The sequence below is a fragment of the Thunnus maccoyii genome, chromosome 22 (genome assembly GCF_910596095.1).
Source record: "Thunnus maccoyii chromosome 22, fThuMac1.1, whole genome shotgun sequence".
Taxonomy (NCBI): Eukaryota; Metazoa; Chordata; class Actinopteri; order Scombriformes; family Scombridae; genus Thunnus; species Thunnus maccoyii.
This window is the reverse complement of record NC_056554.1, coordinates 26,049,053-26,064,261: the sequence shown is the minus strand read 5'-3', so window position 1 is coordinate 26,064,261 and position 15,209 is coordinate 26,049,053. Positions and strand designations below refer to the sequence as shown.

General features: G+C 39.7%; 1 protein-coding gene and 1 long non-coding RNA gene across 6 annotated transcripts; both read left to right on the top strand.

Annotated features, from left to right (window-relative positions):
- The first annotated feature begins 155 nt into the window (after positions 1–155).
- On the top strand, positions 156–10,308 carry LOC121889622 (zinc finger protein 239-like). 5 transcript variants are annotated; one of them, XM_042401724.1, is made up of 5 exons: positions 156–244; positions 1,019–1,189; positions 2,565–2,816; positions 4,096–4,353; positions 7,221–10,308. In XM_042401724.1, the coding sequence occupies exons 2-5, from the start codon at positions 1,100–1,102 to the stop codon at positions 8,256–8,258; spliced, it is 1,638 nt and encodes a 545-aa protein (XP_042257658.1). In that variant the 5' UTR covers positions 156–244; positions 1,019–1,099; the 3' UTR covers positions 8,259–10,308. The 5 variants fall into 5 exon arrangements, with proteins under 5 accessions (XP_042257658.1, XP_042257662.1, XP_042257659.1 ...); XM_042401728.1 differs by lacking the exon at positions 7,221–10,308 and adding an exon at positions 5,443–6,474; XM_042401725.1 differs by lacking the exon at positions 2,565–2,816.
- Positions 10,309–11,771: 1,463 nt separating this feature from the next.
- Positions 11,772–12,497, top strand: LOC121889824. Its single transcript, XR_006093653.1, has 3 exons — positions 11,772–11,849; positions 11,993–12,204; positions 12,283–12,497. It is a non-coding gene; the product is annotated as an uncharacterized LOC121889824 (long non-coding RNA).
- The last annotated feature ends 2,712 nt before the right edge of the window (positions 12,498–15,209 follow it).

Sequence of the window (15,209 nt, the reverse complement as noted above, 5' to 3'; positions counted from 1 at the left end):
CTGTATTCCAAACCAAACACTTTTATCTGCAATAATCACAAAAACACTCTGAAAAACCTAAAAACACGCCGCCTGTTGTTCCCCTCCTGGCCGGTAGGGGGGGGGCGAGTTTATCTCAGTAACTGAAAACTTGAACGAGAATAAAGGTGACCGGAAGTCTCGTTGGTTCGCTGTGTTCTTTTTAATTGTGTTGTTCCGTTAACAGATGAGTCTATTTCTCAGCTTTTAAGCATCAGGACTGCAGGTAAAAACACACCATGAACACATTAAAGCGTCTGTTTTACGTTTTAAACCCGAAGCGAGCACGAACAGAAGCGAATAGAAACCCGAACTGCGCCTGCGTTAGCATGCTGTGCTAGCTCCGATGCTAACTCGTTAGCTCATTAGCCGCTGTTAGCTCCGGACAGCTAACAGCGCTAGCTTTAGCTCACTGTTCACTTTAATGTTTGTTACTTTACTTTTTTTGTTCGCACTGAGTTTGAAAGCATTTAAAGTTTGACGGAAGTTTTTAATGAGCTAATGCTAACGGAGCTGAAGCTAAGAGGCTAATAGAAATGAGTCCAGTCTGTAGAAATTATTTATTTAAAAGGAAAAATATTTTGTAAAAGTGCCTGAAAACATTTAAACTGATGGTAAAATAGGTTATGTAATTATTATGTAACTGATCCTCAGTTGCATTGCTCCTGTGTTTGTTTAATTTATTCTGTTTCGTTGTAGCTCTGTAATGTTACTGCTGCCTTGATTATTACATGTATGTTTTAAACCTTACAATCAATCAATCAAACTTTATTTATATGACACCTTTGATACAAATCAAAGTGCTGTACAAGTGACAGACAAACGTTCAGGATGGTAAATATGGATTAGGAGACTAATGCTCACCAAAATAATTAAAAAGCAAAACAGTTAATGAGACAACAATGATAGATAGATAGTTAAGATAATACAATCAATAACGACATCTTCAAATATTGTGTTTTGTCTACTTCAACACTGGTTGCTACCCGACATAAAACAGGAAGAAGAAGAAGAAGAACAGTCCATCAGTCAGAGAGGAGACCTGCTGGATTTCACAGACCAGGACCACTACAAGATCAGAATGGAGGAGAACCAGAACCCGGAGAACCACGGCGACAACCCTGTTAAAAGAGAAGAACCAGGTTCACCCTCTGCTACCACCGATAAACAGGTCAGTGTTCAGGACTTCATGATGAAACCGGCTTCATAACGAGACTAAAGACACGAGGACGAGTCTGGAGGGTCCGTGTATCATCTGTTCATTCTGTTGTTGGAGAGAAAGTCTGAAAAAAGGAAACTAAAACACTTCCAGGCTTTGTGTTCACTGAGTTTTTCAGCCATAAAAACTACAAAAAGGTCTCAGTGTTTCCTGGTTTCTCCTTGTAACGGGAACAAAGCGAGAAAATAATCTGTTTACTTTGTGTCATGCAGCACATGCGCAGTACACTGCGTACAGAAGCCAGCCTCTCATGGGAGAACGCACAACAAAAGAAAAAGAAACAAAAATCCACCATTTTAAATGTTTCTGAAGAGAATTTCTAGTTTGTGTCCGACACTGAGCTTCAATTCTGGCATCACGGCTGCTGACAGGCCACCGGTATTTCCCTGTGTAGTGTCGTCAGGTTAGGCTAACCCGTTGTCGCTAACTCCCTCCACAGCTGGAGAAACAACAGACGACATTTTTCATGGTCTTGACAAAAGCTGCAGCATTTATTAACTGACACTCTGTAGTCTGACTGTACATTTTACTGCCAGATCGACAACTTCCTGTTAACCTTTCCCTCCGCTCACATTCACCGTCACTTTTCTGACACTCGCTCTCTTGCTTAAACACTCGCTCGCCGGTGCTGCCCTATTCCTTTAAAAGGAGTTACGCTACCTGCGGTTTCCATGGCAACGACACAGACGTCGACTCGCGTTTCGAGACGGCGCCGCTCAGAGGCTGTTGATTTCTGAATGAACGGATATTTGGCGTTATTTTTTTGGACTGGCGGCCCACCAAGCCCCCCCCCCGAATTGATGGACGTGTGTTGCCATAGCAACGACCAAAAGATAAATATGGTGGAATCTGGATCGATGCGTCAGCTGTAGAGTCACTTCTGTTCCTGTCACGCGTTATCAATCAGCCTTTCGTCTCATGTTAGCGCAACGGTCGGTCCACACGCTCCAACGTCTCACTCGACCGTCGTCCGTCAGCTGAAGACGAAACAAAACAGTTTGCGTGTCGGCGCCACGTGAAGAAACCAACAGCGTTTGTATTGATTGGTTCATCGATACAGTTAATTTGACAAAAAAAAGTGTGTCGGATTAGAATCGCTGACTTTACCTCCAAACATCCGTCAGGATCATGTGACCACTGTCAAATAGAGGAATCAGTGCAGCAGATCATTTGTCACTGACAAAAACACTGTTGAACGAGAATCAATAAAGAGGAAAAGAGGGAAGCTTGAAGAGGAAGAACTGAGTCTGAGGTTTGACTGTCTGCTCCATCAGTCGTGTTGAGTGAAATATTGTTTTTTTATGTATTTTTTCTTTGTTTGTTTAAGGGGACAGAAAACTCTGGTTCACAGTCCAACAACATAGCAGACGGCGGTAATTCACCTCCACGCTGGTCCCTAAACGACATAAAACAGGAAAAAGAAGAAGAGTCCATCAGTCAGAGAGGAGACCTGCTGGATTTCACAGACCAGGACCACTACAAGATCAGAATAGAGGAGAACCAGAACCCGGAGAACCACACCAACAACCCTGTTAAAAGAGAAGAACCAGGTTCACCCTCTGCTACCACCGATAAACAGGTCAGTGTTCAGGACTTCATGATAAAACCGGCTTCATACCGAGACTAAAGACACGAGGACGAGTCTGGAGGGTCCGTGTATCATCTGTTCGTTCTGTTGTTGGAGAGAAAGTCTGAAAGACTTTGTGTTCAGGGAGTCTTTTGGCTGTAAAAACTACAAAAAGGTTTCAGTGTTTCCTGGTTTCAGCTTGTTGTGAGAAATATAAACAAAGGTAGAAAATAATCTGTTTACTTTGTGTTTTTGAGGAGTTTTACATTCCTCTGTGCATCATGTAGCCCGCCTCTTGTGAGGAGTGTGCAGAAAAAAACGTAAATCAGACATTTTAAATGTTTCTGAAGAGGATTTCTAGTTAACGTCAGAAGTATTCAGATCCTTTAATTAATCACTACGAGGAACTTTCATTTTGTGTTGATTTCAGCGTCTCTGTTGTGCATTCCCAGAACGAAGACTTCATTTCCCATGAGCACCGTCGCCTCGTTGTCGTAAACATCTCGGCTCTCTCGCTACTTATTTTTAATACTATTTTTCTTTTTTAAACACAGCTGTTCTATGTAAGGTTAATAATACCGTTCACACAGCGAGGTTAAACCTTCCTGCAGGGTGTGGGTGTGTTTATTTTTGCTTTAGAACATAACCGCTGCAAAACAATGAGAAACTGACTGTTTCAGTCCCGATACTGATACCTGAGCTTTCAGTATTAGTCAATACCAAGTATTGATCATGATACTAGTGTTTAATTAACAAGCCTCACTGTGTGGAAGAGACTGGGATCATCTTTTATGTGTAAGACTTGACTTAAACATTACTTTCCCAACGTTGTAAAACAAAACCTTACAAATAAATCCACAGATATAAACTTACTGGATTGTTATTTATTAAAATAATGGTATCTGATACGAGATTGGCCCGTTGTCATGGATACCTGATCCAGCTTTTTGATATCCGATATCAGTAACGGTGCGTCTCGCTACGACGCCACTCTCTCTCTTCATTCACTCTCTAGCTCGCTCGACCACCGCTGCTGTCAGGAAGTCAGGAAGCCGACAACAAGACTTTACTTTTAACATCACCAAACGAAGAGTAACGTCCTCGCTCCGTCCTAGTGACATCAGTGTTTCATATGAAAGACTGTACAGATTTGAAAATATGAATAATATGATAACATTTATGTGGATACCAGCTCACAGAGGGATAAAGGGCAATGACATCATGGACGCGTTAACAAACATCATGGACCATTCACTGAGCAAATTAACTTATTTGTCTTGTTTGTTTTAAGGGGACAGAAAACTCCAACAACATAGACGGTAGTAATTCACCTCCACGCTGGGTGCTACCCGACATAAAACAGGAAAAAGAAGAAGAAGAACAATCCATCAGTCAGAGAGGAGACCTGCTGGACTTCACCAACCGCAACCACTGCAAGAGCAGAACGGAGGAGAACCAGAACCCGGAGAACCAGAACCCGGAGAACCACACCGACAACCCGGTTAAAGGGGAAGAAGCAGGTTCACCCTCTGCTGCCACCGATAAACAGGTCAGTGTTCAGGACTTCATGATGAAACCGGCTTCATAACGAGACTAAAGACACGAGGACGAGTCTGGAGGGTCCGTGTGTCAGTTATTCAGAAGAGTATTTTCTAGTTAATGTCAGATGAGCTTCACTGTGGCGTCATCGCTGCTAACAGGCGGCATGTAGTCGATGCTTTTAACAAATCTGTAGTGATGGAAGAAGTATTCAGATCCTTTACTTCAGTCGGTCAGTTAGTGTCTCAACTAAAACAGCAAATTATAAGTAAAAGAAACCTTACAAATAATTAAAGAAATCAAAAAAGGAAAATGAGCACACCTTCCCTTTCAAACCTATTTATTGTTGTACAGTTTAATGTTTCATCTGCTCTAAATGTTTTCTTATGTTTTGCTGAACAGTTGGTTTCTTTTTATACTTTTTTATGATCCTGAGAATAATTATTATTTATTTTAGCTGTATTTCTTACAGTTGGAGTCAAGAGTTTTATAATCTAACGCACAGCGGGATCAGCTGCTCATGTTTCTGTTATGAGTCATGTGACTGTTTTATTACATGTTTATAACAATATATCGCAACGAAAGCTGTTAGAACACGTTAATGCAATATTTATTAACCCAAAACACAGAGTTAGTCGTATTATTACACTGCTAAGACATAAAGCAACCAGGGCTAGCTAGCCTGTTAGCTACTGATGTGACCTGAGTGGCAGTTCCTCAACAGTAGCTGCAGACATGATGATTTTACACGGTGGATAATATAACATGCTTTTAAAATACAACACATTGTTATAGATGAAACCACTGGTTTCCAACCGTTGCGTTCTTTTACTGTAGTAGGATTTTTCATGCAGGACTTTTACTCATACTGGAGTATTTTTACATTGTTGTGTTGGTACTTTGGCTTGAGTAAAGGATCAGAATACTGCCACCACTGCTTGAAACAATACAAGATATTCTGTACTTACGGTGCTGAATCATCAACAAAACGACAATAATAATTTAATAAAGTCCTTAAAAGACAATGCGGTGAAAACATGAATATTTTCTTGTTTCTTTACTCCTCTATGACAATAAACTAAATATCTTTGGGTTGTAGACAAAACAAGACATTTGAGGACGTCATCTTGGACTTTGGGAAACACTGATCAACATGTTTCACTATTTTCTGACATTAGTCTCTGAATTTTAACATCCCTACTATACTAAATGTTTCTCCTGTCAAAGAGCGCAACCTGCAGGTGAGACAAAATAATCACGCAGAAGGTTTTGTTGCTTTGACTGTGGTCCCTCTGCCTGAACGGATACAGCTTAATGAGGTCATGCCTGAAGCTTAGATTATACTTTCCATGTGCGTGAGGGTCCACGCGACATAAATTTCATCATCAGAGGATGTAAACGTCGGCTCTGTGTGGACATCCGTGTACCTGCAATGTGTTGTGTCCGCGCAGTCAGAACGCTGTCTTCCCGTAGACGTTAATCTACTGCGTGTGTGTGGGAAGCGTCCTCCAAACAGACCCAGAAAGTAATATAAACAGAACAACTACCTGTCCATGGTGTCCGCTGTCAGCTGTACATGTCTGCTCAGGAGTATAAATGAGATTTGCCACCTTGTTTTTGCCACTGACAGGCTCTGACAACATTATGGAAAGAGAGAGAGAAATAAAACGTTTGTCTTTACCTTTGCCTTGACCCTGTCTGTTTGTTGTTGTGTTTAACCAAGTCTCACTCAAGGAAATCTCACGAGATTTGAGTTGTTGAAATCAGCTTAATATTCAGCCGTGAGAGAGTTGGAGAGAGAGGAGTGCCGGGAGGAGTTTGTTGTTTTGGAGTACAGAAAGTGTAGCTTCGTTTTATCTAAAAGATTTTCAAAGTCATGGCTGAATATTTAGCTGATTTCAACAACAACACAATGGCTGTGACCAGTTGTGCATGACGAATGTTACCTCAAGGCTAGTATGCCTGGTGTATTTATGTGTAGTCTGTTATGGGATTTAGTATCCGGGTCGATTCGTTGAGCGATATGCACTCGTCTGACCAAATTCTCATTGGTCTAATAATCGCCGTGTTTCTTTCATAAGGAGAGAAGTGCTACATCAACAGCCTTACAGGATTAATCTATCATTTCCTCTGGCGTGAGGGACAGACTAACAAATTACCTGTGAAAATGGAGGTGTATTCAAAACACACCTGTTGTTTTCACAACTTTGAACTCGCCCAACCTGATGGAGACTGCTGGGTCTATTACTGTACTCAACGTTTACTGAGCGTTTATGTATGGAATGTTTAGTGAATCAGTATTTCTCCTATAACTATAACAAGGAGAACCCCTGCCAGGCCCAAAAAATATTTTTTTAATTCCAAAAATAATGCCAAATATCCATTCATTTGGAGATCAGTAGCATTCGGGAGCCTCTGGAGCGCTGTTCTGACACGAGTCAACCTCTGTGTTGTTGCCTGGGAAACTTTTGGTAGCATTAAGGAAGGATATGGAATATAGCATTGCATAGTTTGTGTGCGTAGCAAGTGGGAAAGCGCAAGCGGCAGAAAAGTGACGGTGAATGCGAGCGGAGCAGAGGAAAAGGTTAGCGATAAGTAGTCAGTCTGGCAGTAAACGTACAGTTCAGGCTGCAGTGTGTCAGTTGATAATGCTGCAGCTTCTCAAGACCAAGAAAAGTCACGTCTGTTATTTCCCCAAGTGCTGGAAAAGTGAAGGGTGTTACCTCTAAAGTTAGCAACCATGGGTTAGCCTAACCTGAAAATGCTAACGGTTCCACAGGCACGATCTAAATATTATGTATGGTTTTAGATGACTCGTTCCACCATGTTATATCACTTACTCTCACTCTCTTTCTGTGTGTTTGTCTGTTGCCATAGACACAAACAGGAAGAAAGGGACTCAAACATCACCACTGTCAGCACTGTGACAAAGCCTTCCCGACATCAACATATTTAAAGATTCATGAGAGAACTCACACTGGAGAGAAACCATACAGCTGTGACCAGTGTGGGAAAACGTTTGCCAGAGGTGATAATCTAAAAATGCACCAACGTGTTCACACTGGAGAGAAACCATACAGCTGTGACCAATGCGGGAAAACTTTGACTAGAGACAGTCATCTAAAAATGCATCAACGTATTCACACTGGAGAGAAACCGTATAGCTGTGACCAATGTGGGAAATCTTTCACCCTTCTTGGTAATCTACAAATACACCGACGCATTCACACTGGAGAAAAGATGTACAGCTGTGACCAATGTGGGAAAGCCTTTACCACAAACAGCGCTCTACAAATCCACCAACGCATTCACACTGGAGAGAAGCCGTACAGCTGCGACCAATGTGGGAAAACTTTCACAACAGATAGTGGTCTAAAAAAACACCAGAACATTCATACTGGAGAGAAGCTGTACAGTTGTGACCAATGTGGGAAAGCGTTCACTGCAGACAGTACTTTAAAAACCCATCAACGTATACACACTGGAGAGAAGCCTTACCAGTGTGAGCAATGTGGAAAAACTTTTGCTCATGGGAATTCCTTAATAACTCACCAACGCATTCACACTGGACAGAAACCGTACAACTGTGAACAGTGTGGGAAAACGTTCACTAGAGACACTTATCGAAAGAGCCACCAACGCATACATACAGGAGAGAAACCATACAGTTGTGACCAGTGTGGGAAAGCTTTTGCTCACAAGAACTCCCTAAAATTCCACAAAGACATTCATACTGGAGAAAAACCATACAGTTGTAAACAGTGTGGGAAAACGTTCAGTAGAGACAGCCATCTAAAAAGCCACCAACGCATTCATACTGGAGAGAAACCATACTGGTGTGAGCAATGTGGGAAAACTTTTGCTCACGGGAGTTCCCTAAAAAGCCACCAACGCAGTCACTCAGCATCATGTTGAACATGTTTTAGAGGAAGGTTAGTGTCAACCCCGCCTCCTCTCAATGCCTTAATAACAGTGTTGTTCTATGCTGAGCTTCGTTACAAACTGAGGGCTATGAACAATAACTTTTGAATCAGCATTTATGGCATTAGCTGCACATGTGACCAAATTGTAAACTCAGTGATTGGCTGTTTCTACAGAAATGCACTTTGGGAGTCTAACTTCTACCCTTAAAGTTCTTTTATTTTTCATTTTTGTGTTTCATGTCGATCCAAGTTGTAGAAGTGTTCAAACTGAATCATGTAACATTGACTACGGGGAAAACAGGACTTTTACTTCTGGAACCAGAGGCATCAGAAATAGCTCCTCCCACCTGGCAACTCTTTAGTGCTAATTTAGTAGCTAGCTAATTTTAGGTATTTAGCCTAGTTTTATAGATTCTTAATAAAATTAGTTCAAATTGAACTCAATTTGTTTCTGAAGGGCCATTGGTTTTGCAGCATAAGGTGTAACATAAAAGGCTGTTGATTGAGTAAAAATTGATTGTTAATGTAAATAACAAATGTACAAGTTTACAAAACTAAGGATACGGGAAGAAAAACCCTGTTTTCAGGCTCACCTGTGTGAATTATATAATTTCCTATATTTATGTGTCATACATGGTAATAAACTTAATATCTTTGGGTGCCTTGAACTGTTGATCAGACAAAAGAAGATAATGTCATCATGAGCTCTCAGATAATATAACAGTCCCGAACTCTAGACTTGTTTGACAAATGTCATTAAGCCTACTGGACGTCACGGACATGTTGGTGCTGTAATCAACCTAACATTAAGTAATGTTCACTAAACCAAACGTCAGAAAACATTCACCTGACCTAAGGTCAGGCAACATTCAGTTAACCTAACATTCACCTAACGTTAGATAACGTTCACTTAACCTAATGTCAGGTAACATTCACCTAATCAAATGTCAGGTAACCTATTGGCTGAGGTGACTTTTGAAATGCTCTTGTATGAGTACAAATCTTATTCTCCATCACATATCTAAGGGATAAGGCCTGACAAGGTGTTCATTATCAGGAATTAATGGATTAATGGACGATGGTTCTGGCCTCCCTGTCGCCTATTAATTCTTGATTATGTACACCTCAAAGGACATTATCCCAAGTATACCATGGTCACTTGCCAAAGAAAAAAATTTAGACCATTAACTTATATTTTCATGCGATTTTCAATCAAAATCTAAAGTTTTTCACAAGCCATAACTCAGTTTCCCTGGTAACACCTGAGGGTTTGACTAATGCCTGGATTAATTATTACCATCCCAAAAGGTTTTTATGCAATGGAAACACTTGTTTTCTACTCCAGTCAATGGGAAGAACCTCAGATACGACGTGGCAGTGGGAGATATTCAGTCAATGACATTGCGTATGGGTGATAAACAGTAAATATAATTTGACACTCAAACAACAAGACTAGCTAGCTATCTAGCCATGTCATTGTCAACAAATCAATGTCAAGATTTTCATGAGCAAATGATAGGCCATGTGTACTGTTGGCTGCAGTGTGAAGTAGCGAGTTGAACAGCAAGTAGGATGTGAGATGATCGCTAATGTGATTCAAGGTATCAGTAAGTGCAGAGGGGCAGTGTACTTCTTGCATCTTGTGTGTTACATTCACCATCCAGTGGTGTTCAGAGGATGAAGCACTGAAGGTAATTCTCCTGGTGTTAACTCTTTGTGCCGTTTCTCCCTTTTCTTTTCAATTTCTCTTTATTCAGCTGAATCCCAGTCATCAAAGTTGTCATATTCTCCAAATAGACTAAAAGAAGTGTTTAAATCACTCATTGTTGTAATTAGATGTTAGCTTATTAACATGTTGCAATAAATTGTAAACGGAGGCTTTGACTGTGTCCCTGTTGCTACGGTTACTCATTTAGTCAGTGCATTGATTTAGAATGGTGAACAGACAGTTTCACTGGAACTAGAGAGCCCAGTGTTTGTATTTGTATCTGTATTTGTTGAGGCAGCAAAATTATTTGTATTTGTATTTGAATAAAAGTGGAAAGAGGCTTAAAAATCCAGTTTTTGTTTTTATTATACTTTTAATTTTAGAAAATTAAGGTGTTACAATAAGTGTTCATGAATAAACTACCTTGTGAAGGAGGTCCCCACACCGGGTCTCTAACTGGAGTCTCCCAGGTCATAGATGACTGCGCTGACTACTGAGCAAAAACTTTACTCATCGCCTCATTGCAGACAGACCCCTAACTATTTATACATCCATAACTCAGAGACAGCACAATCTGTAACATATAGGGAAGAACTTCAAAGGTGATTATTGCTTTGCACTTTTAATTTATCGCCTATTTTTTACAACCTAACTTTGTGGAAAGGAGAAGGGGAACAACAGGTTATGGAGAGTCCCTTGAGAGCACTTTGCATGTGTCAGTAGTTCAGCTTTATTTCTGGGGAACACCCCCAACTCCAGGAGTGATGTCCAAATAAGGAAATGTGCGTCATGTAGCAGGTGGATGTGAATCCCCTCGTTGAGACCCGCTTATAGACGTAACAGCAGAGCAGAGGAGAGACACTGAGATAGCGATGTAACCAAACTGCAACTTAATGCACAATCACTTGTGCTTCCTAAATGGACAGATTGATATCCCTCAAGTTTAACTGATTTAGTGTTATACTGTGGCAATTAAGTGTTCCCTTAATTTTTTTGAGCAGTGTATATATCCCCCCTTGCTTTTTTGTGGTGTGAAAAGTGAAAAAATGTAGACATATTTTTAATGTCTTCTACTCCAATCATATCTTTGGAATAAAAACTCAAACCTCAAACGAAGCCAATGTAGGAGTCAAATATGCTGCTGATGTAACCAGGAAGTTAACTGTTATTCACACTGGCAGTGGCTGTGACTCAGGTATGTAGGCAGCAGCTTCAATGTCATCAGGTGTTTGATCCTGGGAAAGAAAAGGGTTTCTGACCTCAAATATGCGACATTTTTTATATTATGACATCAGAGTTTTGCTTCATGCACATGCACCTGTCTTTTTCTTTTCTTTTATCCTCCTTTTTTCTCTCTTTACTGCTATGATTATGTGTTACTGCTTTCTTATTTTTTGTATGCTTGTCTTGATATTTATATTTGACCTAACATTCATCGTAATTTTGTTTGTGACTCTGTCGAACCTTTGTCAATCTGTATGTTTGTACAATTATCCTGTTCTTGTCTTCCAAACTTCAGTGTTTATCAGCTCAATCAGCACAGCGGATAGGTAATGTAAAGCAGTAGACTTAGCCACTACACCCAAATGAAAATGTCTGTAGCTCCTGAACCACAGTGACTATCTGCATAAATCTTACCAGAAATGAAATCTCCCAATGTTTCCTGTGAACATGTCAGAAACACTCGTGGTTATACAGAAACACAGCAGCAGATCTTTGAAGTAAGTAAAAACTTAAAAATGCAAATAAAAATGCTTTCTGTCTAAGTAACTGCCTGTATGTTTGTGTGTAAAGGTGGAAGAGAAACCAAAACCAAACCTGAGTGTCATTTCTCTGTAGTTGTGAGCTTACCGCTGTGCTGCACAACAAACCAAGGTTAGATAACTTCTGTCAGGCTCGCACTTTTAATTAAAGATAGAACCACACTGATAGAAAAGTTAGAGTTGAAGGCAGTTGTTGAGTCACTGGGAAACACTGAAATAATCTGATGTTCACTCACTTGGTCGCATCACGTTCAGTTAGAGATCAGTGGAGGAGGACGACAGCTCTGCTGGATGGACACTACGAGGAACACAACCAGAGAAACCAGAGCTAAGTCTGGAGTTAAATGGGGAAGATCAGCTGGTTCCTCCTGTAACATCAGTTCCATCCTCACACTGGGACAGCGGAGTTTACTGGTGTGAGTCCAGAGAGGGAGCAACCAGTAACAGCATCAGCGTCACTGTCACTGGTAAGATCAGACTGTGGAGTTAGTATTGATGAAGCTGAGTGTAAATGATGAAATGCTGTAGTTTGTCTCTGTGTTGAGGTGGATCAGTGATCCTGCAGAGTCCTGTCCTCCCTGTGATGGAGGGAGATGATGTCACTCTGCACTGTAAAACAAAGACCTCCAACCTCCCAGCTGATTTCTATAAAGATGGCTCCCTCATCAGGACTGAGCCTGCAGGTCACATGACCATCCACCATGTTTCCAAGTCTGATGAAGGCCTCTACAAGTGTCACAGCAGCAGTCATGGAGAGTCTCCACCCATCAATCAATCAATTAATTCTGTTGTGGATGATTGATACTTGTCTCAGTTTATGAATTATCTACATTTCTTTCTGAACTGCTCTGATTGCAGGAAATGACCCACCCATCTCCATGGTGATGAACCCGCCCACCCAGGCTGAGCAGGGATTGGATGATGACTATGATGATGTCATCACATCTGTCATCACAGAGCATCACTTCTGAACTGAACAGATGTGTTTTATATTATATGACTTTATTATATTATATTATATTACATGCTTTAGTGAGAAACTGTAGCTTTCAGGATTGAATGTGCTCCTCAGCTTTGTCTGATGTGTCGGATGTTGTTCAGAATACATATATGTGAGTTTTGGACCTTCAGGTGTTTTGTAGTATTTGATTTTCTGTTCTCACACTCAGATTTAATGAGGATAGCCAGTCAAAGCTCTGTCAGCAATAATCAACCAGTTTTTAATGATATAACCTTTATTAGAGAAAAGATGAGAACAGTAAGTTCACATCTCCTCTGGTGTTGAGCTGTTATCTCTCGGTTTGGACAGCAGGTGTCGCCACTTCTTCAGTAAAGCCTTGTTGAAGCACTGAAGCTTGATGATGATAAAATGATGAATCATTTTCACATCATACTGTTTGTAGTTTGTTGAGAACTGTTCACTGTAGTGAAACTTGATTACTGAGTGATCCAGTGTCTGTGTACCACAAACGATATTTTTACTGGGAAATAAACAGTTGATGTTCTGTGTAACTGAGCAGAGGTGAGTTTGTTAGTGTGACACAAATAACATCAGGATAAAAATAACACTTTTTGATGTTACTGAAACCCAATTTATGGAAGCGAATAAGAGCCATTAAAACTAAAATCTTAAGCAACTAAATACTTCGTGTTGAATTTGAAATACCACTGCATTTAGAGTACCAGAATATTTGACTTCAATTCATGTGATTTCAAGTTGTTAAAATTCAGATCTTAAAGTTTTGTCTTAGAAGAGTCAAAGAAGACTATTCCCAAGCTTCAGAGCTGCGCTGTAGTTGTCTCTCTCTCTCGTAGTGGTCGTGATCTTCTCTCTAACTGACGGGCTGCGTTTCTTTTCCAGCTCAAATATCACCTCCATGTTCTTGCAATTATTTGTAAACTCTTGCGAGATTAATGGACTTTAGCTAAGCTCCGCCCCCCTCCGTCACTGTTGCTAAGGAGTGAGATTTCCCACCAGACTGTTTTGAAACAAAATGGCTCCATGATTTAAAAATTCACATTACATAATTTCTAAATGTACATGTGTGAAAACAGCTTATGCTATAAATCATTTTTACAAACGTGTTTACTCAGACATGTGCCATCTTGTCTGCAGCCAGGTCCCCCTCAAATTTTTTGAAACAAAATGGCTCCTTGATTACAAGCAGAAGGAAACCAAAACAGCCTCTACTTTTTTTCTTCACTTTTACATTTTGTAGATTAATATTTGCTGCATGGTAAGATTTTATCATGTTAATATAAAATATTTGAAGAGAAACATTTTAATGTTTCCAGCTGAAAATGTGAACCAGCACAAAGAAGTGAAGACATGAAGAAACAGCATTTCATGTAAAATCAGTTTGTCACATATGTACAATTTATAGTCCGTTGTAATTTACAGCAGAAACACATGAAATGATACATTTATGCTTATTGTTTGTATGTCCAAACAGTATGTTTCACTTTTAATAAAAGGCTTTATAGATTACGACTAACAGATAAATTAAGAGCAGGACAGAGCCGCTACATTAGCCTACACTCTGATATAGTAGCATCTGGATCTGCTGTTTATTTATATATTTAGGTCTTTATATTTATTCAATGCAAACTTTATTTCAATAAGCAATAACGGTTACAAAGACCAAAGGAGAGTCTTAACATGAAAACATAAAATCAACATTAAAGAAGAGACTGTGTCTAATAAGAAATTAACCACAGTATAAAACTTAACCATTAAGTAAAGTAAGTAAAGTACCGCATTCGAAAGCTTACCTCAGTAAGTACAAAAGGTTTTAGATGCAAAATGTACCTAAAGTATCAAAAGTACCCATGATACAAAATGGCTTTTAAAAATATTTATTTATAATATTTATTTATACTGCTGGGTAGTCTAAGTTCATATTTTATAAACTGATCATATGTGTTACATTTAAAATCTGAAAAGCAGCTAAATCTGTGAAATAAATGTAGTGGAGTAAAAATAAAATAATCAGTATTTGTAAATTTGCAAAATTTAAAGTACTAAAAGCTAAAGCACTCATTCTGCAGAATGTTAAATGTTAACTAAACACTTTTGATTTTCCTGATGTGGTCAGACAACATGTCGTACCAACTCATTCTGATCGAGCTTAAACAGATTCTTAACAAAAATGTTCAGATGTAACATTCCCAAATAGGTCCTTTACCAGCTTCAAAACCAAATCCAATAATAGAAAATGACACCAATGTAATTAATAATGATCATTCAACAAAACTTGAACCAGGAAGAAAACATTTACATATTTGTAAAAAACAATTTTCAATTGATGAGATATCTTTGTACAATCATCTATCAGGTCTCTCACACCAGCTTCCCCTTTCCTCCCGTGTTGTGTTTGTAATCTGTTGAAGCTGTAGTGTTTAGTTACTAATGGAATGAACTTCTTGTTGTTTTCTTGTGCTTGCACCACTTAACCTGAAAAGACCTACACCC

What these genes read in the sequence shown, in the direction of transcription:
- LOC121889622 (XM_042401724.1), top strand. Translation starts at nt 1,100, where the DNA reads ATGGAGGAGAACCAGAACCCGGAGAACCACGGCGACAACCCTGTTAAA. An exon ending in CTGCTACCACCGATAAACAG is followed by an intron (nt 2,817 to 4,095) that starts GTCAGTGTTCAG and finishes GTTTGTTTTAAG; the next exon opens with GGGACAGAAAACTCCAACAA. An exon ending in CTGCTGCCACCGATAAACAG is followed by an intron (nt 4,354 to 7,220) that starts GTCAGTGTTCAG and finishes CTGTTGCCATAG; the next exon opens with ACACAAACAGGAAGAAAGGG.